Below are 23,582 nucleotides of genomic sequence, written 5' to 3' on the forward strand. Positions count from 1 at the left end.
CTAGGCCACAGTGCCGGGCCCCACTTTTGATCTTATAACTGAAAGCCAAGCACAGATTTTAATTTCATTATTAATTTATTAGTTAATTTTATTTATTTAAGAGATAAAATAGGTGATAGGTAGGTTGGTAGATAGATAGCTCCTGTCTGTTGGTTCATTTCCCAGCTGTCCATAACGGCCAGGGGCGAGGCAGGTTGAAATCAGGCTTCAAGAATTCCCTCCAGGAATCCCATGGGTGAGGTAGGGAGCCCTTGCCTAAGCCATGGTAGCTGGCCTCCGTGGGTCTCTTAGCAAGCAGCTGGATTCCAGAGACTGCAGTGTGGGTCACTAGTGCCTTCATCACTAATCTAAATGGTCCATCCCCTGGCTACCTTTTAGAATCAGCTGGGGAACATTTTGTGAAAATCCCAAAGTCTCTGCTCCCCTGCACAGCAATTAATCAAAGGTTGTGCAGGAGAGGGAGGGCCTGGCAAGGTCCCTGCGGGACGCTACTGTGCCGGTGCAGGCGCATAGGAGCAGAGCCGGCGCAGGGACGGTGGGGATGATGTGGTCTTCCTCAACCCGGGGACCAGAGTTGCTCCTCACCTTTCTTCGCTTATAGTCTTAACTTGGCCAGGATGCTAATTAGCTGTTACTAAAAACCATATGTATGTATATATATATATATATATATATCTTCTTTATTTCATTGGAAAGTGAGATTTACAGAGAGAACGAGAGACAGAGAGAAAACAGAAAGATCTTCCATCTGCTGATTTACTCCCCGAGTGGCCACAATGATTGGAGCTAAGCCGATCCAAAGCCAGGAGCCAGGAGCTTCTTCCGGGTCTCTCACGCAGGTGCAGGGTCCCAAGGATTTGTGCCGTCCTTGTCTGCTTTCTCAGGGAGCTGGATGGGAAGAAGGGCAGCTGGGACTTGAACCGGCGCCCATACAAAATACCGGTGCATACAAGGTGAGGACTTTAGTCACTAGGCTATCACACTGGACCCCCTTTGGTATATTTGTAAAAGATTTTGCAAATACGTTTGTATGCAGTCTTATTCACCACAGTCCACAAGTGGCTATACCCCAAGTACCCATTGGCAGATGCACTGACATATCAAATACAGTTTATGTATATATATATTTTTTAAAAATTTATTTTATTTTTATTACAAAGTCAAATACACTGAGAGGAGGAGAGACAGAGAGGAAGTGGAGCTGCCAGGACTAGAACCAGCGGCCATATGGGATCAAGGCGAGGACCTTAGCCACTAGGCCACGCCGCCAAGCCCCTGCTGTTTTGTATTAAACATTTATTTTCATTGGAAAGTGAGATTTACAGAGGAAAGAGAGACAGAGAGAAAGATCTCCTGTCTGCTGGTCAATCCCGAAGTGGCCACAACTGAGCTCTGGTTTCCAAAGGCAGGAACGAGGCACTTTTTCTAGATTTCCCACAGGGGTGCAGGACTCAAGGTTTTGGGCCATCCTCTGCTGCTTTCCCAGGGCACGGGCATTCACTGGATAAGAAGTGGGGCAGCTGGGACACAAACTGATGTCTACATGGAATCCTGGCGCTTGCAAGGCAGAGTATTACCTAATCGAGCATCACATTGGGCCCCATTTGGCTGTTTGAGGAGAAAACCAGAAATGATCTCTCCCTGTCGCTCTGTTTCTCAAATTGATTATTTTTTTTAAAGATTTATTCATTTTATTACAGCCAGATATACAGAGGGGAGGAGAGACAGAGAGGAAGATCTTCCGTCCAATGATTCACTCCCCAAGTGAGCCGCAACGGCCAGTGTGCGCCGATCTGAAGCCGGGAACCTGGAACCTCTTCCGGGTCTCCCTCGCGGGTGCAGTGTCCTAATGCATTGGGCTGTCCTCAGCTGCTTTCCCAGGCCACAAGCAGGGAGCTGGATGGGAAGTGGAGCTGCCGGGATTAGAACCGGTGGCCATATGGGATCCCGGGGCTTTCAAGGCGAGGGCTTTAGCCGCTAGGTCACGCCGCCGAGCCCTATAAACTATTGTTTAAAAAGATTTATATTATTAATTTTGTTAATTATTTTATTTTGATAATCTTTACATAGTTGATTAGGGCACAAAAGGTCCAGGGCTACAGGAAAGTGGGTAAAGCTATCGTTTCCACATTATTACTAATATTATTTTCTGTATCTGGGGTAAGGAGGGAGATAAAATGAGAAGCCCCACCGAGCTTCCCATGCATCCCAGGTCCCCAATTGGAGGCATGCTCTGAGGGCACTGCTCAAGTGGTTTTGATAATTCAACAGTTCTGAATTGCTGCCAACCTCGCCATTCCAAGCATGAGGAAACTGCTGCAGAACCCATAGTCCACCTTAGAGTCTCCGTTTCCCCAGATTTGCATTGCCAATACATGGCTGGGGTATTTGATTGATTTTTGCTGTCCTCTCTTGTGGTACCAGGTGTCCTCTGCAGGTTCCGATGGACTGCCATATCCTCCATGTGCACCTGGGTATCTGTCCACTGCTCGCTCTGACCCTCGAGGAGGCTGATTTTTTTTTTAAGTTTTATTTATTTTTATTGGAAAGGCAGATATACAGAGAGGAGGAGAGACAGAGAGTAGGATCTTTCGTCCGATTATTCACTCCCCAAATGACCGCAACTGCCAGGGCTGCGCCGATGAGGAGCCAGGAGCCAAGAATTCTTCCAGGTCTCCCAAACAGGTATAGCGTCCCAAGGCTTTGGGCCGTCCTCGACTAATTTCCCAGGCCACAGGCAGGGAGCTGGATGGGAAGCCGGGCCGCCGGGATTAGAACCGGCGACCGTATGGGATCCCAGGCACCTTCAAGAAGAGGACTTTAGCCGCGCCGGGCCCAAGTCTGTTATTTTTCCTGGTAAATTTCACGAAGACAGCATTTTTCTCCCTACTTAATTATTTCATTGGCTTCTCCCTCCCAAGCCAGAGACTCCGCAGACGCGCTCGTCAATACACCCAGAACCGAAAGGCCTCCTCCATGGCCACGCGGCCATCGCCCGCGGAGAGCGCCATGTTTTCATCCAGGATTGGCTGGAGCATCTGTCACGTGACCCACAGATACATGCCCTGTCCGGCGGGTCCCCGAGGCTCTCGGGGAGCCAGTGCGCAGGCGCGGCGCCTCGGCGCAGGCGCAGACGCAGCCCTCGCGTTGGGCGGTTGGCGGCGCGCTGGGCCGGCTGGCTGTTGGTGGGATCGTAGCGCAGGCAGCGCCATGGTTGAGAAGGAGGAAGCGGGCGGCGGCATCAGCGAGGAGGAGGCCGCGCAGTATGACCGACAGATCCGCCTCTGGGGCCTGGAGGCGCAGAAACGGTCAGGGCCGCGTGGGGCTGGAGACGCCGCCTTGGTGGCGCGGAGGGGGCGGGTTGGGGTGGACAGGCCTCTCCTGGCGGCCTGGGGGAGTCGCCTGAAGATTCCACTTCAGGGCCCGGACGCCCGGAAGGAGTGACGGCGCGGTTCGGGTGAGGGGAGGTTTGGGGGGGGCTGGGAAGGCATCAAGGTGCTTGGAATGAATGATGTGGGGGCGCGGGGAGGCATGGGTCATTCATTCATTTCTCCTTGGTGCAAACTGGATGCTGAGAGACTCGTGGAGCGTTGAGTTTACCCCCTCGAAGGGGGCGGGTCCGCTGGAAGAATGAGGCTTTCCAGGAGTTTCTGAGCAAGTTCCCTCCAGTGGGCCTGTAGAGAGTAAAGGATGGCGGAGTCTAGGGGGGCGGGGGTGAAGAGGTGGTCTGGGGGTACCGGAAGAGGTTGCCCAGAGCCCCCCTGGAAAAGGAGGGTTTGGAGGGGTTGGGTATTGGGGAAGGCGTGTCATGTCTGGGTCGTGCAAGTGCTTGGGAGAAAACGGAACACAACCTGCAGCTCCGTGGAAACTGGAGAGAGAAGGGCGCTGTTGTGATGGGGCGGCCTGGTGAAGGCCCCCCCCGGGAGGTGCCAGGGGGCCCAGGACCTGAGGGGAGGGCCAGGGGCCCACAAGCCATCTGGCGGAACCTGGGCCTAGGGCGCAGTGAATGCAGAATGCTGGGAGTGCTCTTACCGACTTGGAAGAAGAGGAAGCCAGGAAGGGGAGTTGGCAGCTTTGATATATGTATGTGTTTATCTGTTTTTATTGGAAAGGTAGGTTTACAGATTGAAAGATCTTTCCTCCACTGGTTCACTTTGCAAGTGGCTGCAGCTGAACTGATCCGAAGCCAGGAGCCGGGGAGCTTCTGGGTCTGCCACGCAGGCGCAGGGTCCCAAGGCTTTGGGTTGTCCTCGACTGCTTTCCCAGGCCACATGCAAGGAGGTACATGGGAAGCAGGGCCATGGGGATTAGATCCTATACGGTGGCCCATATGGGATCCCGGCATGTGCAAGACAGGGACTTCATTTTTATTTTATGTTTTTTTTAAAGATTTATTTATTTTATTACAAAGTCAGATATACAGAGAGGAGGAGAGACAGAGGGGAAGATCTTCCGTCCGATGATTCTGCAACGGCCGGTGCTGCGCTGATCTGAAGCTGGGAACCAGGAACCTCTTCTGAGTCTCCCACGCGGGTGCAGGGTCCCAAAGCATTGGGCTGTCCTTGACTGCTCTCCCAGGCCCCAAGCAGGGAGCTGGATGGGAAGTGGAGCTGCTGGGATTAGAACCGGCGCCTATATGGGATCCCGGCACGTTCAAGGCGAGGACTTTAGCCTCTAGGCCACGGCACCGGTCCCAAGGACTTTATTTTTAAAGATTTATTTATTTTTATTGCAAAGTTAGATATATATGTAGGAGAAGAGACAGAGAGATCTTCCGTCCCATGGTTGACTCCCCAAGTGACCACAACGGCCAGTGCTGTCCCAATCCGAAGCCAGGAGCCAGACGCTCCTCTGGGTCTCCCATGTGGGTGCAGGGTCCCAAGGCTTTGGCCCTTCCTTGACTACTTTCCCAGGCCACAAGCAGGGAGCTGGACGGGAAGCAGGGCCGCTGGGATTAGAATCGGTGCCCATATGGGATTCTGGCGTGTTCAAGGCAAGGACTTTAACCATTATGCTACCGCGCCAGGCCGAATTATTTATATTTGAAAGGCAGGTTTTAAAAAGGAGAGACAGAGAGTTCTTCCATTTGCTGGTTCACAATGACCCCAGATGGTGGCAAAGGCTGGAACTGAGCCGATCAGAAGCCAGGAGTCTCTTCCAGGTCTCCCACACGGGTCCAGGGTCCCAAGGGTTTGGGCCGTCCTTGACTGCTTTCCCAGGCCAGAGGCAGGGTCTGGATGGGAAGTGGAGCAGCGGAGATAGAAACCAGCGCCCAGATGGGATCCCAGCGCTGCCGGTGGGGGAATTAGTCTCTGCCACTGTGTCGTGCACTCTTTTATTTAGATTCTTGCTGCAGCACAGCTGTGTGGCCTGGAGCCTTGTGTTAGCGCCTGTGCAGTAAGATCAGCTACGTGACCTTGGCACCCATTTAACTTTGGCGTCCCAGATTTCCTTGCGGTGACAGGAAATTATGGAAACACTCATTTGATCTGGGTGTCTGAGGGTTGGTTCATTTCGGTGTTTGCAAGGTCGCAGAGGCTAAGGTGTGATAACCCTCTCTCCAGGGTGCTGTTTGCGCACTGGAGCGTTCTCTTACACGAGACCAGCCTGAGTTGTTGCCTCAGTAGCACTCACGTGCCAGGCGCTGCTCCAGCTGCTCTACAAACCTTGATTTGTTTCATCTTCATGACAGCCCGCAAAGTTGGGTCCTCTCATCTTCCCCGAGGTGGCCAGTGGCTGTTGCTATGCTGTTGGCTGCCTAGGAGCCGATATGCCTTGGGTTGGCAGAGGAACATTGAAGAATTGGCACCAAAGTCAGGACCGGAAGCCTTTCCTGGAGCGGAAGGGACACATAGTGCAGCTGCGAAGGGACGGGGCAAGCAAATAGCTGAAAGCAGAGAGAGAATCGTCCATCTGCTGGCTCTTTCCCCAAGTGGCTGCAACGGTCATTGCTGGGCCAGGCTGAAACCCAGAGCACGGCAGGCAGGGACCTCGCAGCCAGCCCGTCTGCTGCTTTCCACGTGCGCCAGCAGGAAACGGGACCCGAAGCAGAGCAGCCAGGCCGGGTTGGCACACTGTGTGTGATGTCGGCTTCACAGGCAGCAGCTGAACCCGCTAATGCGCCATGCCGGCACCTGGCTGATGTGGTAAGGTCCGGTGGAGACGGGGGCCAGGGCTTGTGGGGACCAGGAATGGAAGCAGTGAGACAAGGGGCGAGGCTGGGGTTGTTTTTTAGTTGAGAAGTGGTGTGGCCGGCGGTTATGCAAGTGGGGCTGAGTGGTTCGCCGGGGCTGCTGTGAGCTTAGTGTTGTGCAAGTTTTGTGTCCCCTTGAGTTGTGTAAGGCAGTTCCTAAAGGGAACTGCTACCTCAGGATGTCAGTAATACAGGCAGGAAGTGCCCACTGGGGGCCCTGGTGAAGCTGCAGGAGGCTGGCCCCAGGGCCCTGCCGAGGGGGAGAAGTGTTTCCAACATCCCTTCTTGTACCCTGCGCCACTTCCTGCTTCCCCTTTCCCAAGGCTTGCAAGATTTGCCCCGTTCTGGTACTGCCAGCGAGCTGTGACCTGTGTCTCCTGAGATCTTCACTCCTTCCACGCCCCTCCGCCCTCCCAGCCTCTCACTCCTGGACAGGCCTCTGCAGTCACCTCATTCTTGGTGTGGGCCCTGATGGTTGCCGTGGCTATGGGAAGAGGGCAGAGCCTGCTTCCAACCTGTCTGTCACTCAGGCCTCCAATTGAAACCCAGAAGGGACAGCGGAAACCCAGCGCCCTCGAGGCAGTGGAGCCACTGCTGAGCCAATGAGGGACACAAGCCAGCATTCCTCACCAAATAAGGACCGAAGCGACACCTGCTTTTGGCATCCGTGTCAAGAGGAGTTGAAAACCCCTGCACGTTTCTTTCCTCGCCTGTTCCTGTTCCTCTGTAGCTCCTTCCTCCGTGTCTGTGTCGGCTCCACAGGGAAGAAAGGCCTGTGTAAGGGCTTTCTTTGAATGAAGGCCATCTATATTTTTTCTATACTTGGCTGATTTGTTCCTTCACGGATGGTTCCCTGAGCAGGAATGGGGTGAGGGCTCTCTTAACTCGCAGAGCGCCCCTTTCTCAGACGTATGAGCCCACGGCCTCCAGAGACCCGATTTGTTCCTTCACAGGTGGTCAGCGAATCCAACAGTTTCCTTGGAAAGATTTTATTTAAGGGCCTGGCACAGTAACCTAGTGGTTAAAGTCCTCTCCTTGCAAGCGCCAGGATCCCATGTAGGTGCTGATTCTTGTCCCATCTTGTCCGCTTCCCCTCCAGCTCTGTGCTTGGGGCCTGGGGAGGCAGTGCAGGACGGCCCGGAGGTGTTGACACTTGAGTGCATCCAGGCGGAGCCCACATCCTCTCCTTGGCTTGTTCTCTGGTGGCCCAGCAGGCCGCCTGGCTCTCACCTGGTTCCCTTGTCTGCCCCACAGGCTGCGGGCCTCCCGGGTGCTCCTCGTCGGCATGAAAGGCCTTGGGGCTGAAATCGCCAAAAACCTCATCCTGGCAGGAGTGAAGGGACTGACCATGCTGGACCACGAGCAGGTGCGGGTCGTGTCGCCTCCTCAGCGGGAGCCGGGCACGCTGCGTGCTTGCTGTGTGCTGGGACCGGGCAGACGAGCTCCCAGGGACGGAAAACGGGATCGTGCTTGGGAAAAGTATGAGGAAGTGGTCTTATCATGTATGCCTAAAAATCTCCTGGGCAGAAAAGAGAAGACAAGGAAAACTGGAAGTATGTGCCTCCAGCCTCCCCCGTACCTTGGCCCTCCCCACCCTGTTTGATGGTCCTCCTGGGCCTGCATTTTTGTTGACTATGTGAACAGCATCAAAACCAAAATAAAGCCTAAAAAAGAAAAATCCGAAGTAACTGACTGGGAAGGCTGAGTTTCCTGTGGGCGTTGTGTCACCTTCACCGCTAACATTCTTTCTTTTTTAAATTATATCTGTGCCCACAGCTCTGTACCTGGGCCAGGTCGAAGCCAGCCTGGAAGTCAGGCTAGGTTTTCTGTGGGAGTGGCACATTCCAGAGTACTTGATCCATCCCCTGCTACTCGTCAGGGTGCCCAGGAGCAGGAAGCTAAAATTGAGAGCAGCACCTGGATTCCAGCTGGGGCACACAGGAGTGGGTGTTCCCCGGGGTGGCCCATGCACATGCAGCTGCAGGAGTCGGGTGTCTTCTGGTTTCCCCACGTGCTGGGTGCCTGGTTCCCCCGTGGTCGGTGCCTCCTCAGGTCCTACCATTTGTAAGCAGTTGAGGATGTGCCTGTTTGTCTTTATAAACACAAGGGGGCGCTGTTCAACCATCAGTAGCCTGGAAGAAAATTCAAGTCAAGTGTCTTAAAATTTTTTAAATGTTTTCAAGATTTTGTCTTTATTATTTGAAAGACAGAGCTACACATATGTAGAGAGCCAGCTTCTGTCCACTGGATCACTCTTTTTTTTTTTAAAGATTTATTTATTTTATTACAAAGTCAGATATTACAGAGAGGAGGAGAGACAGAGAGGAAAATCTTCCGTCCAGTGATTCACTCCCCAAGTGAGCCGCAACGGGCCGGTGCGCGCCGATCTGAAGCCGGGAACCAGGGACCTCTTCCAGGTCTCCCACGCGGGTGCAGTGTCCCAAAGCATTGGGCTGTCCTCGACTGCTTTCCCAGGCCACAAGCAGGGAGCTGGATGGGAAGTGGAGCTGCCGGGATTAGAACCGGCGCCCATATGGGATCCCGGGGCATTCAAGGTGAGGGCTTTAGCCGTTAGGCCATGCCACCGGGCCCTGGATCACTCTTCAAATGGCCAGAACAGTTAGGATTGGGTCAGGTCCAAGGCGGGAGCTGCATCGGCCTCTCCTGCTGGAGCCATCTCTGGTTGCTCTCCCAGCAGATGCATTGGCAGGGAGCTGGATTGGAGGTGCAGCAGGTGGTGGCGCTGCCTGCTGTGCCACAGTGCTGCATCCTACTCCCCAGTGTCCTTCTGTGGGGTGGGGGGTGAGAGTAGGGAGTGTGCCTTAGGTACATTGTCACGGGAGCTAGCATCCCAGTTAGGTAATCAGGCACATTATTGGCTTTGAGATGGTTTTCCAGGAAAAGTAAAGGATTAAGAAAAACATGAAATGCCCCCTAGGTCTCTCCGGAGGATCCTGGAGCACAGTTCCTGATTCGGAGTGGGTCCGTTGGCCGGAATAGAGCCGAAGCCTCCTTGGAGCGGGCTCAGAATCTCAACCCGATGGTGGAAGTGAAGGTGGACACCGAGGAGCTGGAGAAGAAACCCGAGTCTTTCTTCAGCCAGTTTGACGCCGTGAGTTTCCCTGGGGGTCAGGGAGCGTTCTCTGCCTGGGTTCTGAGCTTTTCCCCAGGCGCCACTGTAGGCGGCTCGTCTCTTGGCTTGCGATGTGCCCCGAGGCAGGGCCGTCTGTTGGGCCTGCTGGAGCCGCCTGTGCCCAGCGCTGGCTGCTGGCTGCTTGCCCGGGCATCCGGCCCCAGACCGTCTCTGCGCACTGGCGTTTGCCTTCCTTCCAGGATCTTTGCACAGAGCGGCGATGCATCTAATTGCAAATGTTTTCTCCCTGGTGCTTCTTGAGTTGGTGATAACTTTAGCTGGTAGAGGCATATTTTGGGTTAGAAAAAATCAAACTACAGATTTGTTTTGTCTTGAGCAAGAGCACACCTGATCCTGGTCTGCGTCGATCTGCCCGTCTGTTTTACAGCCACCGGGACCACGTTGCCATGGTTAGATAGACTCACTGTAGTCCTCGTTGGGTTTCACGACCAGGTCTGTGCAGAAGTGAAAAGACAGGTGCAGTTTTTTTTGTTTTGTTTTTTTTTCTTTTTTTTTTTTTTTAAAGATTTATTTTTATTTTTATTACAAAGTCAGATATACTGAGAGGAGGAGAGACAGAGAGGAAGTGGAGCTGCCGGGATCAGAACCAGCGGCCATATGGGATCAAGGCGAGGACCTTAGCCACTAGGCCACGCTGCCAAGCCCGACAGGTGCAGTTTTAAGTGTGTGTCGGCCACGTGGTTTTCTGTGCACTGGGAAAGCTTACCAGATCTTGGCTGACTGGCGCGGTTGTGAGCGCCTTGGTTCCAGATGGCAGACCAGTCAGGTGAGTGGTTGGAATTGGAGTAGAGTGGCTTGTATAGGTAGATTTCTCGTTCACATTTATTCAGATACAGTGTAGACTGGGCATCACCTGTGAGGGTGTCCTTTGTAACCTCGGGTACCACTGGGGTGGTGTCCTGACTTCCTTGTCTGTGGCAGCCACATTGGGCACTTCAAGGGCTCCCTTGAACTTAGAGGATTGGAAGAGGCTTTGTTACGTCTGAAGCCACGGCCAGTTGGTCGTGTAATGCTGGTGGCTTCATGAGCCAGGTTGGGGGTGTCTTGACCCCATGGGGCTGTTGTACTGTGGGTTCCCCTGTGGCTTTCTTGCCGTTTCCGTGAGGCTGCATCCTCTGAGTGAGCTGCTTCCACCGCAGCAGAGGACCTCGCCCAGGACCTCGCTTGTCCGGGGAAACGCTGCTGGGTGGAAGTTGTCTCTCAGCCCGATCCTCTGAGAGTGCCCATTAGCTTTGCCATTTCCAGTTCCTCAGCCCTGCTGGGACAACCTGGGCGCCCGAGCCGCCCTGCGGATCCCGCTCTCAGGAAAGTTCACCTGGTCCATAAGCCTTCCTGTGTCCGTCAATTGAGGTAGTTTGCTGCGGAGATCTGGAAAAGGTCTCAGCAGGATTTTCTGATCTCAACGTATTAGACTAAAGGGGAGAGGCGTCCTCGGGTTGAGAGATGACCTTCGGCTCAGTGTAAACAAGAGCGGCAGCCAGCCTTGCCTTTCACTCTAGCTCATTTGGATTTTAACAGATTTAATGGCTTCTCAGCCTTTTGGCTAAGATCAAGTGTGGATTTTAATAGGTTTAAGAATTCAGAGATAGCTTATTAGGTTACTGCTGTGTTTCTCGTGGAAGTGTGGAATGTGCTTTATCTAGGCTCACAGGTTTGGAGGAGCAGGCTCCTGCAGTGCTTGGCTTCCTGGCTAGGCACATCTTTGTTTTGATTGCAGAAAGTGACAGTCTTGTAATTTACATTTTCCACATAGTGAAACCTGCAACTTTTCTTCTGTCATCTTCTATCCTTGGGCTCAGAGAACTTGTGCCAGTTTGGAGCTGGCTTTCAACATGCCCGGAGAGGGTATGCCTGCTCGTTAGGAGGTGCGTGGACGGCGGGGCCGACCCACGCGTGGCGTGACCCCGGAGCTCACGCCGACCTCCCCTGCTCTCTCTGCAGGTGTGTCTGACCTGCTGCTCCCGGGATGTCATTGTTAAAGTGGACCAGATCTGTCACAAAAACAGCATCAAGTTCTTCACAGGAGATGTTTTCGGCTACCACGGATACACATTTGCCAACCTTGGGGAGCATGAGTTTGTGGAGTAAGTGCTGGGAGACCATTTTCAGAAGTTAGTTCTGTTTACTGGTAGGGAAAGGAACCCTTGAAGGAAATCATTCGGCGGGGATGCTGAAGTCAGCTCACACCGCCTGAGGTTCCGGGCTGTGTGACATGCGGCCCCTGGCTCATCTGATTCTAAAGCAAGCAGACTTGTAGAAGGAGAGTCTGAGAGTCTGGGCTTGGTACCGAGGCACATCTGCCTTGGGAAGGCTTGCTGGGTTTGTACACCTGGGTTCCCCAGCCTGGGTGGACATGTGTTCAGGTTGAAAGGTAGTCAAAACTGTACCAAAGGGTGAGACGGGCTGTCTCTGTGGCCCAGTCAGCCCGAGGCTCCCTAGGCAATGCTCCCAGGTCCAGTGACTGCCCTGGGGGAAACAGCCCTGGCTCTCTGCTGTAGAACACAGAGGCCGCAGACCTTGGCAGCTCCCACATGCCGGGGCCTGCCGGTGTGGGGCTTGCAGCTGCTGGATGAAAGGTGGCAGGGGATGGAGTATTTTAAAACTCTAAGCTGGTGTTCTGGCTGCAGCTCCTGGAGCTCCCCGCACCTTCCCCCCACTTGCTAATGAGAAGTAAAGCGAGGCCCTACGTGGTGGGGTGGAGCTTCGAACTCAGAGCTGAACTTTGCTGGTCAGTTGGGCATTACACTGAAGATCTCAGGGCCGCCTGTTTCTTGCCAGTGAAGCTGTGGCATTGGAAGGACAAACAGATTCCGGGTATCTGCTAATGCTCCCGTGTTTATGGCCGAGGACCAATCTTGGGTACATTGAAGATGGACAAGGAGGTCATAATAATGAAAAGTGGCCTAGGGCCCAGCATCTTAGCCTAGTGGCTACACCCTCACCTTGCTTGCACTGGGGTCCCATATGGGCTCTGGTTCATGTCTTGGCTGCTTCACTTCCCATCCAGCCTGAGGCCTGGGGAAGCAGCAGAGGATGGCCCAAAGCTTTGGGACTCTGTCCACATGGGAGACCCTCAGGAAACTCCTGGCTCCTGTCTGCTGGTTTCAGACTAGCTTAGCTCTGGCCACTTGGGCCCTTTGGGGAGTGAACCAGCGGACAGAAGATCTCTGTCTTTTTATCTGTAAAATCTGACTATCCGATAAAAACAAGTAAGTCTTAAAAAAAAAAAAAAGCTGGACCGATTATTTTATTGTAACCTGCTCACGGCACAATGAGGAATGAAGTGTGGCTGTTTATTTTATAGCTCTAGGAGAATGTTTACAAAGGAATCACTGGATTGATTGAAAACTCCTAGGTGTTGGGCCACAGGCTGGGCAGTTTATGATGTTTGGGAACTGACTTATCAGCTCTCAGAGCTGGCATTAGAACCCAGGTTTGTAGGACTCCAAAGCTTTGCTTGCCATCTTATTTTGTGGGTAGTACTGCTCGCTTGCTCGCTCTTTCTCTCTCTCTCTCTCTTTCATTTCTTCCTCCCTCCCTTCTTTCCTTCTTTCTTCTTTTTTTTTTTTTTAAATTTTAATGGCACGATTTACTGATTCAGTCCCCTTGTCACCCTCTAGGGAGAAAACTAAAGTTGCCAAGGTTAGCCAGGGCCTGGAAGACAGACCCGATACCAAGAGAGCCAAACTGGATCCGTCAGAGACCACCATGGTGAAAAAGGTAGGAGCCTGTGAGGGTGGGAGGGCAGGGCTCGGGCCCTGAGGCTCGCCTGTCGCCATGGCAGGTGCCAGAGGACACGGGCCGGGCCTGGCTTGTGGGGAGGCAGCTGCTAAGTGCTCGCCAGCTGTTACTGCTGAGGCATGAAGGGCCTGGCCAGATGTGGCTTGTAAGAGAACCAACAGTGTAGGCTTTTCTATGAGCGTTTTTGGAGTGCTGGTTTGCGTGCTGTTGACCAGAGGCCCCACTGTTGACCTGGTTGTATGGAGTAATTTTAATAAGAAAAGCCTTCCCTTCGGGCAGTTGTCATCAGACATTCATGTTGTAAGGTGGTTTGTCTTAGGATGAGGGGCAGTAACTGAATTCATGTTAGAGAAGGGAGCAGGGGGTGGGCCAGGGAAGTCCTGTTAGCTGGGAGGCGGCCGCCGTCGGAGCCCAGTCGGCCAGCGCAGGAAAGGAAACGGAGTGGCCGGCGCTGGATTTGTCCAGTGAGGAGGAAAACGGGGTGCCAAGCCAGGCTTACCACGCTGTGTGGTTGAGTGTTGGTCACAGCATGGCCTTGCAGTTGCTCGGAGAGGGGTTCCCAAGAGCGCCGAGACCCCCAGAAACCCGCAGGAGCCGCAGAGGGGGGCACCCTCCATGCTGTGTGGATTTGTGTTGGAATCGCGTGGAGCTGCGAGTGTGATGCAGAGATGTGACGAAGCTCTAATTTTAGTGTCTGTTTACAGGGTCACAGGGAACATGGGTATTTCGGCCAAAACTTGGCTCCTTTCTTTTTTTTGTCCTTCCTTCCTTCCTTCCTTTATGAGGTTCCGGTAAGGCTTATCTGACTGGCTTTGGTGAGTTTGCGGGGGTGGGGGTGGGGTGGGAGGGAGGAGTGCAGAAGCAGCTTCGTAGGCCTGTCGGTGTAGGAATCACGCCCTCTCACGAGGGTGGAACTTGGCCTTGGTGTGAAGGCCTGTATGGCTTAAGCCCTCCCAGGCTTAAGGACTTGCCCTGCTTGGGCACATCCAAATGCAGGAGCCAGGATGGGCGCTGCCAGATCTGCACAGCTGGGTCTTCCTCTGCCCACCCCGCCCCTCAAGCCCGGGGCCCTCTCGGGAACCACTTTGGCTTGCTCTGAGGAGAATGTGCGCGGCCTCAGTGGACCACTCTTGCAGGCTCCACTGCCACCACGCTCTCCGGACGGCCCCTTCCTCTCGGGGGCCGAATTTGGAGGGATCAAAATATGCCCCAGCTGACATTGTTAGTCAGCTGTGGAGCAGCTCAGTCCCTCAAGGTTGCGCGCATTCAGTGCATTCCTGGTGACAATGCCCCATGGCAGCCTTGTCATTGTACCCTCCACCAGATGGTGAGGAGCTGGCTACTGCCTCAGCTCTGTTCCATTCTGAGCTTCTGTAGCCCTAGGGCTTCTCTTCCAGTGCAGAATGCCCTGATGTGCGTCCCCCCTCCTTTTTTTTAAAAAAGGTTTATTTATTTTATTGCATGGGCAGATATACAGAGAGAAGGAGAGACAGAAAAGTCTTCTGTCCACTGGTTCTTTCCCCAAGTGGACGCAACAACCAAAGCTGAGCCAATCTGAAGCCAGGAGCCTCTTCCATGTCTCCCATATGGGTGCAGCGTTCCAAGGCTTTGAGCCATCCTCTGTTGCTTTCCCAGGCCACAAGCAGGAAGCTGGATGGGAAGTGGAGCAGCCGGGTTATGAAGTGGTGTCCCTGTGGGATCCCGTCGGGTGCAAGGCGAGGATCTAGCCACTAGGCTACCACGGGACTTTTCATTGTGCAGAATAGTCAGGGTAGGCTCTGCAAGTGCAGGGTGGGGGTGGCAGAGCAGCCATTTCCTGTTTCCTGTGACAGGTTTCTGATTAGGGTTCCCTCCCCTCCCCCTTTTCCTAGGTTCAACCAGATATTGTAAAGCCGTTTTGGCTTCATGGTACACATTGTGCTCCTAAATTAGAAACATTAAGAAACAGAGGAAAAACAAAGCTTGTGGTTTTCACACCGTCTGGGAAGACGCCTGGCCTTTCTAGCACACACGCTAGAAAGCGATAAGCACAGCAGTGGGAAAGTGGCTGGCGCTCGGGGTGGGACGCCCTGAACTTGGTTTGCTTCCTTTGGCACCCGGGAAAAGTCACGAGACAAGTCCCAGCAGAATCAGGTCGTGGTCAGCAGCCTGACATAGACTCTGATGGGCAGCAGATAAAGCAGAGCATGGCGTGGAGCTGGGGGGTGGAGCCACCTAGGCCCTGTGGTGTTTGAGTTGGCACCTGAAGGGCAAGCTTGCCAAGCAGCAAAGTCCAGACCAGTGCAGGCAGAAAAAGCAGGATAAGCTTCCTTCACAAACAGCCAGCTCTTTGTAGGACTTGGAAAATACCTACTGTGTACAGGACACTATAGTGGGTGGAGGGAGGCCTGTCGAACTCTCATCTCAGTTTGCAGGTGCCTGAGAAGTTAGGAGAGGTGGAATGACCTGCCCCAGGCGCAGGGAGACGTGGGGAGAGCACCTCGCAAGGGCAGCCCCTCGGAAGCTTGTGAAGTGTTCGCACGTGGCTGCGTCGTGCGTGCCCGTGGGGATGAAGTGCTGCCTCTGCTGCTCCCTCTCCCTAGGAGCTGGGGAGCTGGGTGCCCATGGTGGGCACTGCCCATACCAGCGCCTTCAGGATTAGCACTGGGCCCGGCGACGTGGCCTAGTGGCTAAGGTCTTCTCCTTAAATTCCCCGGGATCCCATATGGGCGCCGGTTCTAGTCCCGGCAGCTCCACTTCCCGTCCAGCTCCCTGCTTGTGGCCTGGGAAAGCAGTCGAGGACAGCCCAATGCTTTGGGACCCTATGCCTGCATGGGAGACCTGGAGGAGGTTCCTGGTTCCCGGCTTCGGATCGGCACAGCACCGGCCGTTGTGCTCACTTGGGGAGTGAATCACTGGATGGAAGATCTTCCTCTCTGTCTCTCCTCCTTTCAGTATATCCGACTTTGTAGTAAAAATAAATAAATCTTAAAAAAAAAAAATCAGAATTAGCACTAAGTTTGTTCATGATGGACCAGGAAATGCAGATTTAATTTTACCTCTGTTCCTAAAATAGTGGGTGACCAATTTGGGAAATTGATACTGTTCTCATAAATTATTTGGAAATTTCCACAGTCCAACAATGATTTTTTTTTTTTTAAAGATTTATTTTATTTTTATTACAAAGTCAGATGTACTGAGAGGAGGAGAGACAGAGAGGAAGTGGAGCTGCCGGGATTAGAACCAGCGGTCATATGGGATCAAGGCGAGGACCTTAGCCACCAGGCCACGCTGCCGAGCCCCCAACAATGATTTTTTAAAGATATTTGTGTATGTATGCGGCACAGCGGGAGGAGAGGCACAGATTCTTTTTTTTTTTTTTTTTGTAAGATATTTTATTTATTTATTTTTTAAAGATTTATTCATTTTATTACAGCCAGATATACAGAGAGGAAGAGAGACAGAGAGGAAGATCTTCCATCTGATGATTCACTCCCCAAGTGAGCCGCAACGGCCGGTGCGCGCCGATCCGAAGCCAGGAACCTGGAACCTCTTCCGGGTCTCCCACGCGGGTGCAGTGTCCCAATGCATTGGGCCGTCCTCGACTGCTTTCCCAGGCCACAAGCAGGGAGCTGGATGGGAAGTGGAGCTGCCGGGATTAGAACTGGCGCCCATATGGGATCCTGGGGCTTTCAAGGCGAGAACTTTAACCGCTATGCTATCACTCCAGGCCCCTATCTTTATTTTAAAAAAAATGTTCTTTCGGGCCTGGCGCAATGGCCTAGTGGCTAAGTCCATGGGAGCTGGGAATGAACTCACCAAGCGGCTGCAACAGCGGATCTGTGCTAATCCAAAGCCAGGAGATTCCTCTGGGTCTCCCACGCAATTGCAGGGTCCCAAGGCTTTGGGCCGTCCTCGACCACCTTCCCAGGCCACAAGCAGGGAGCTGGATGGGAAGTGGAGCTGCCGGGATTAGAACCGGCAACCATATAGGATCCCAGCGCGTTCAAGGCGAGGACTTTAGCCGCTATCGCGCAGGCCCAGAGTATTTTTAATCATAAATTCTTGCTCCCTGCTTGTGTCAGAACTAGAGCAAGAATGGAGCCATGTATGTGGAGTTGTGCTGTGTATTCCCGTTTTCCTGGGGCCTGGGGCAGCACGTAGTGGGTGCTTTGCAGGTGGACCTGTTTCCTCACTCTTGTGATGCAATTGTTGAGAGCTGGCGTGGAGGTCCTGCTGTCGGAATGGGAGCCAGTGCGCGTCACCCCTAAGCCGCTCTACCTGTCTCCCCGCAGAAGGTGATCTTCTGCCCCGTGAAGGAGGCTCTGGAGGTGGACTGGAGCAGCGAGAAGGCCAAGGCTGCTCTGAAGCGCACGGCTCCCGACTACTTTCTCCTGCAAGGTGAGGCCACCAAGCCCCATGGACTGGGGGTGTGCGCAGAGGCAGCGTCTCCCCCTCAGTCGTTGTCAGGGACCCCGCCACGGAAGGCTGAGCAGTGAGTGGACACCGCCGAGCTCTGCTTCCCCGGGCCCCTGAAGTTGAGCCTGTGAGAGATAGATATATATATGTCGCTGTCACACTGCAAGCAGTTCCCCAGCCAGGTTCACCTCTGTAGACCTCTCCTCTGGCCGCGACACCAGCCTGTCCTCTGCAGGCGATCAATGGGTGAACGCGTCTCAGCGTGAATGAGCTACTTCTCCGTGTATACTAAATGTCACCTGGGGCTGTTTGCCGACGCTCCGCTTGGCAGTGTTCTTCCTGTGCCTGGCACTTCTGTTTGTTTAGAAAATGGATGATTACAGACGTTCTGTATTGTCACAGATTGTTGGGGAGCGTACTAGTGTGATCCCTATTTTGCAAACAGGGAAACTGAGGCACTTGAGGTTACTTGTGTTCTGAAGGGTGCACAGCAGCCAAATGTGCAAATAATACTGATTTGTGAATGAGTATAAAAATAACCTTTTATTGTAGAAAATATGAGAAAAGTGCAAAAAGAAAAAAATCACTTCTTTTTCTGTTTTGGGGCATGCTTCCCCGCTCTTCCTTGTGTCCCGGTTCCTGCAGCACAGTACTTGCATACGGTACTGAAGTCTCTCAGCCGCCCATCCCAGGCCTCGTGTGTCCACTGTGCGATTCGGGAGATCACCTGGTGGGTGTGACTGGAACCCCTTCCGAGGGAGCCCCCCAGGGTGCTGAGGCTCCTGGTCCCAGGTACCTGCTGCCGCAAACCTCAGAGGCAGCAGCGCTGCCTCCCTGCGTGCTGCGGCTCAGGCCACGCCTGGTGTTCCTGCAGTTGGGGAAGTACCAGATCAGAGGTCTTTTTCTCTGTGTGTCTCTAGTTAAATCAACACGGAGATGTACAAATCGTTTTTTGTCCCATGTGGGCAGTCTTCGTCTTTCCTCTCTCGGCACGGCTCTATTCCTATTGTTCTTCCCATGTAGACGCCATGGTTATTCCCCTACCCGCCCTCAGGACAGCTAATGGCAGTGTAGGAGGCGGAGAGAGAGGGCGCTCTCTGGTTCACTCACCCAGTGTCTGTCCCAGGCAAGGCAGTTCCAGAAGCAGGCCTCGGGAACTCATTTGTGTCTCGAGGGTGACAAACCCAGCGACTTCATCCATCCCTGCTGCCTCTGAACGTCCGCATCAGTGGGAAGTGAGGAAAGCCTGAGCTGGGACTCGAACCCAAGTAGTCCAGTGTGGATGTGGGCATCTTGCCTGCTTGGCCAGATGTCTGTCCTGTGCTGTGTATGCTGATTCGAAGGAAGCGTGTAACACTTGCCAGACTGCAGGTTTATGGTACCTGTGAACAAAGGGTTTTCCCTGCTGCCGCGTGGTGCTGCGGGAGTAGGGCAGAGGCGCCTGGGCTTCTGGAGGCCATGTGTCCATTGGTTTAGGAATAACTGAAGAGGTGATACCCCACGGATTGTCTTGTGCAGGAGTCGGCAGCACCTGCCGAGTTGGGGTCATAGGGAGCACCATGCCTGTGCCTTGGAGAGAAGCTGGTCACCCAGGCCCGCTGCCACCTGTCACCCGCCAAAGAAACAGTGGCCTGGATGGCCCTCTGAGACGGAGCAGTCGCTTTAGGATTATGGTTCATGTAACGACCATGACACATGGCTATGCAGACTAGTAACTGTGGAATTACAGCTGATTTGGTTTTTATTTTATTTATTTTTTGAGGTGGGTGCTCCTGAGCCATCATCTTCCATTCCCCTAGCCTTGGAGTGCACTCCGGAGGTGGCATATGACTGCACCGTCACGGCAGTGATGTTTACTGAGGCTTGGGCGATCTGTATAGGACGTGTCTGGGAGTTGGTGCTGTCTGCTTAAAGTTCAAGGGACTTTAGTGGGTATGTCTACCTTGCAACTGTGTATTATGGTTTTTTCCATATGTATGAATTCATTTGAGAGAAATACCTTCCATCTGCTAGATTACAGCCAAGTGCACGTAACAGCTGGGATTGGTTCAGGCTGGAGGAATGCGGCTCGCTCTTGTGGGTAGCAAGGCCCTGGCAAGTGGGGCTGCCACCTGCTGCCTGCCGGGGCGTGCAGCAGCAGGACGTGGGCCTGGGGAGTGCAGCTGAAACTTGAACCCATGGCCCTAGACTGAGAAAAAGAGGCGACTCCACACATTGTCCAGGTCAGGAATGGCCAGTGACATGCTTCTCATTCTTCTTCCGTTCACCCCCCGGATCAGTGGCTGGAGGAATGCTTACCCCTGCCTGGCTTATGGGAGGCGTGTTCCTGGTGACTTGGGAGTCCTTGAGGCGACACTGCTGCAGGCGCTCTTTGATGTGAACCAACTTGCCGGCTCTTATTTGAAAGGCAGAGTTAGGAGAGACAAAAAGACATTCTCCATCCTCTGGTTACTCCTCAGCTGAATCAGCTGGGGCTGGGCAGTCCGGAACCAGGAGCTTCTTCTGGGTCCCCCACGCAGGTGCAGGGTCCCAAGGCTGTGGGCCGTCCTCAACTGCTTTCCCAGGCCACAAGCAGGGAGCTGGATGGGAAGTGGAGCAGCTGGGATTAGAACTCGTGCGCATATAGGATCCCAGGCTTGCAAGGCGAGGACTTTAGCTGCTAGGCTATAACGCTGGGCCCAGAAGTGAATATTTCTAAAAAATATTTTATTTATTTGAGAGGCAACGAGACAAAGGCAGAGAGAAAGAGCCTCCATCTACTGGTTCACTCCCTAAAAGGCCACAGTGGCCGGGCTGGAACCCGTGGCTTCTTTTTTTTTTTTTTAAATTTTATTATTATTGGAAAGCCGGATATACAGAGAGGAGGAGAGACAGAGAAGAAGATCTTCCGTCCGATGATTCACTCCCCAAGTGAGCCACAATGGGCCGGTGCGCGCCGATCCAAAGCCAGAAACCTGGAACCTCTTCCAGGTCTCCCACGCGGGTACAGGGTCCCAAAGGTTTGGGTCGTCCTTGACTGCTTTCCCAGGCCACAAGCAGGGAGCTGGATGGGAAGTGGAGCTGCCGGGATTAGAACCGGCGCCCATATGGGATCCCGGGGCTTTCAAGGCGAGGACTTTAGCTGCTAGGCCACACCATTGGACTCTTTTTTTTTCTTTTTAAAGATTTATTTATTTTTATTGCAAAGTCAGATATACAGAGAGGAGGAGAGACAGAGAGGAGGAGAGACAGAGAGGAAGATCTTCCGTCCAATGTTTCACTCCCCAAGTGAGCCGCAACGGGCCGGTGCGCGCCGATCCGAAGCAGGGAACCAGGAACCTCTTCCGGGTCTCCCATGCAGGTGCAGGGTCTCAATGCATTGGGCCGTCCTCAACTGCTTTCCCAGGCCACAAGCAGGGAGCTGGATGGGAAGTGGAGCTGCCAGGATTAGAACCGGCGCCCATATGGGATCCCGGGACATTCAAGGCGAGGACTTTAGCCGCTAGGCCATGCCGCCGGGCCCGAACCCGTGGCTTCTTCTGGATTCCCACGTAGGTGCCAGGACCTAAGGACTAGGCTGTCCTCCGCTCCTTTCCCAGGTATGTCAGCAGGGAGGTGAATCAGAGGTGGTACAGCCGGGACTTGAATCAATACCCATGTGGGATTCCAGGGCTGCAGGCTGCAGGTTAACTCACCGTGCTACTTTGCCATCCCCGGTACATGAGTAGTCTGTGGTAGTGAGTGAATTTTTCTTGCCTGGTCATTTGTTGGACTCTGAGGCGGCTCTTGGCCTGCCTGCTGCCTCTTCCTTGCCTCCGACCAGCCTCGAACTGTTGCATTCCTCTCCCCCCAGGCCCGGCCACTCCTTGCACGTAGGCATTTCCTAGTGCTCCGTGTGTGAGATTTCCCTGCTGAGTGGTTAGTGTGTTTCCGGTATCCCTAGTGAGCAAGTGGCCAGGCTGGACACTTGGGTTGCCGTTGGCACTGTCTTCAGAGCCGGCCTCGCTGTCTGTGGGCAGAAGGTCTCATCTTGATTATTCTCCCATGGCATGTGGCAAAGCATTAAGCGTGAGTTGCTTTCCTGTGGCAGAAGTTTGTCTTTGATTGGTTCTTTTTTGAGGTTACTGTGAGTTTATCATAACAGGAGTGTAAGAATACCTTGTCTCAGACCCTCGGAGCATACCCCACATCAGGCAGATGGGTGGGGGACTGGGTGGGGCTTCTCCCTTTATCTCCCCGTTTATCCCCGGTACATGAAAAAAAAATGTGCAGGGCCCGGCGGCGTGGCCTAGCCGCTAAGTTCCTCGCCTTGAAAGCCCTGGGATCCCATATGGGCACCGGTTCTAATCCCGGCAGCTCCACTTCCCATCCAGCTCCCTGCTTGTGGCCTGGGAAAGCAGTCGAGGATGACCCAATGCATTGGGACCCTGCACCCGCATGGGAGACCAGGAAGAGGTTCCAGGTTCCCGGCTTCAGATCGGTGCGCATCGGCCCATTGTGGCTCACTTGTGGAGTGAATCATCGGACGGAAGATCTTCTTCTCTGTCTCTCCTCCTCTGTGTATATCTGGCTGTAATAAAATGAATGAATCTTTAAAAAAAAAAAAAGAAAAAATGTGCAAATAACAGTCTTACCCACTGTCCTGTAGCCCTTGAACCTTTTTGCCCTAGTTAACTGTGTAAAGATTGTCAAAAATAAAGAAAAAAATTTTCATTAGAAAAAAAAAAGAATACCTTGTCTCATATGGGGACAGCAGCCACTCCAGGACGAGAGCAGGAGCAGGCAGGTTGTGTCCAGGCCCGGGAGAGGTGGGCTGAGATCCTGCCGGTCATGGCCTTGTCTGCCTCTGTGCTGGTGGGTGTGGAGAAGTGCCCAGGCCTCCTGGGAGAAACCCGAATCCAGCTGCGACTGCTCTGGGCCAGATCCAGAGCTGAGGATTGTCAGGAAAGTGCAGTACCTCGTTCCAGTGGGAAGCGCAAAACGGCTGCCTTGGGCATTGAGTCAGAGCGGAAGGCTGTAGAACGCTTTGTCAAGGCTGAATCCTCACCTTACGTGCACCGGGATTCCATGTGGGCATCAGTTCATATCCCGGCAGCTCCACTTCCCATCCAGCTCCCTGCTTGTGGCCTGGGAAAGGCAGTCGAGGACAGGCCAAAGCCTTGGGACCCTGCACCTGTGTGGGAGACCTGAAGGAAGTTCCTGACTCCTGGCTTTGGATCGGTGCAGCGCCAGCCATTGCAGTCACTTAGGCAGTGAATCATCAGATGGAAGATCTTCCTCTCTGTCTCTACTTTTCTCTGACTTTGCAATAAAAATAAATAAATCTCTAAGAAAAAAAGGCAGTGTGACAGCTCATTCATGCTTTGGTTTACTGCCCAAATGCCTGTGACAGGCAAGGGCTATGCCTGCCTGAGTTTCAGGAGCCAGGAACTCCCCTGGCACCTGCTGCCTGTGAGGGGTGCAGTAGCCAGAAGCTGGACGGGGAGTGGAGCAGACAGGGCTCCAGCAAGGTCTCTGGTGTGGGACCCGGGCAACCCCAGCAACAGCTCCATCCCCAGCCCCGCAGCACCTGCCCCGCTCCGTGATTTCTGAGGGTCAGCCTAGTTCAGGAGAGCAGTCCGATTCCGGGTCAAAGCCTTGGTGGATTGGTTTCTGCTGGCCTTTTGGAAGCTGTTGTGTCCTGAGCCGGGGGAACGAAGTGGCCCGGGTAGCTCCTGAAATCGGTATTTTGTCTGGGTGCCCTCACGCCAAGAACAGCAGACCCAAACTCTGAACCAGTGCCGCAGTGCAGTTAATGGGCTTGTTTTCATAGTGGTCTAAGACCATTTACTGTGTGTTCTGTGATTGAGCGGAGACATAAATAAACTGAATAGAGCCAGGTTTTCTCTTTTTTATAGATGGCTTATGGGGCCCGGTGCAGTGCTCAGCCAAAGTCCTCACCTTGCACGCGCCAGGATCCCATATGGTCACCGGTTCTAGTCCTGGCAGATCCACTTCCCATCCAGCTCCCTGCATGTGGCCTGGGAAAGCAGTCAAGGACGGCCCAAAGCCTTGGGACCCTGCACCCACCTGGGAGACCTGGAGGAAGCTCCTGGCTCCTGGCTTCATTTTGGCTCT

At 53.5% G+C, this 23,582-nt stretch overlaps 1 protein-coding gene across 1 annotated transcript in view; it reads left to right on the forward strand.

The window, feature by feature from the left end:
* Positions 1–3,135: 3,135 nt before the first annotated feature.
* Positions 3,136–23,582, forward strand: part of SAE1 (SUMO1 activating enzyme subunit 1) — a 32,598-nt gene continuing 12,151 nt past the window's right edge. Inside the window, exons 1-6 of the mRNA XM_058674670.1 lie at positions 3,136–3,308; positions 7,448–7,559; positions 9,132–9,305; positions 11,289–11,431; positions 12,968–13,067; positions 17,363–17,468. Of these exons, the coding sequence (XP_058530653.1) occupies positions 3,211–3,308; positions 7,448–7,559; positions 9,132–9,305; positions 11,289–11,431; positions 12,968–13,067; positions 17,363–17,468 (733 nt within the window). The 5' untranslated portion in view covers positions 3,136–3,210. The remainder of the gene's footprint in view (positions 3,309–7,447; positions 7,560–9,131; positions 9,306–11,288; positions 11,432–12,967; positions 13,068–17,362; positions 17,469–23,582) is intronic.

The sequence above is a fragment of the Ochotona princeps genome, chromosome 16 (genome assembly GCF_030435755.1).
Source record: "Ochotona princeps isolate mOchPri1 chromosome 16, mOchPri1.hap1, whole genome shotgun sequence".
In the NCBI taxonomy this organism is placed as follows: Eukaryota; Metazoa; Chordata; class Mammalia; order Lagomorpha; family Ochotonidae; genus Ochotona; species Ochotona princeps.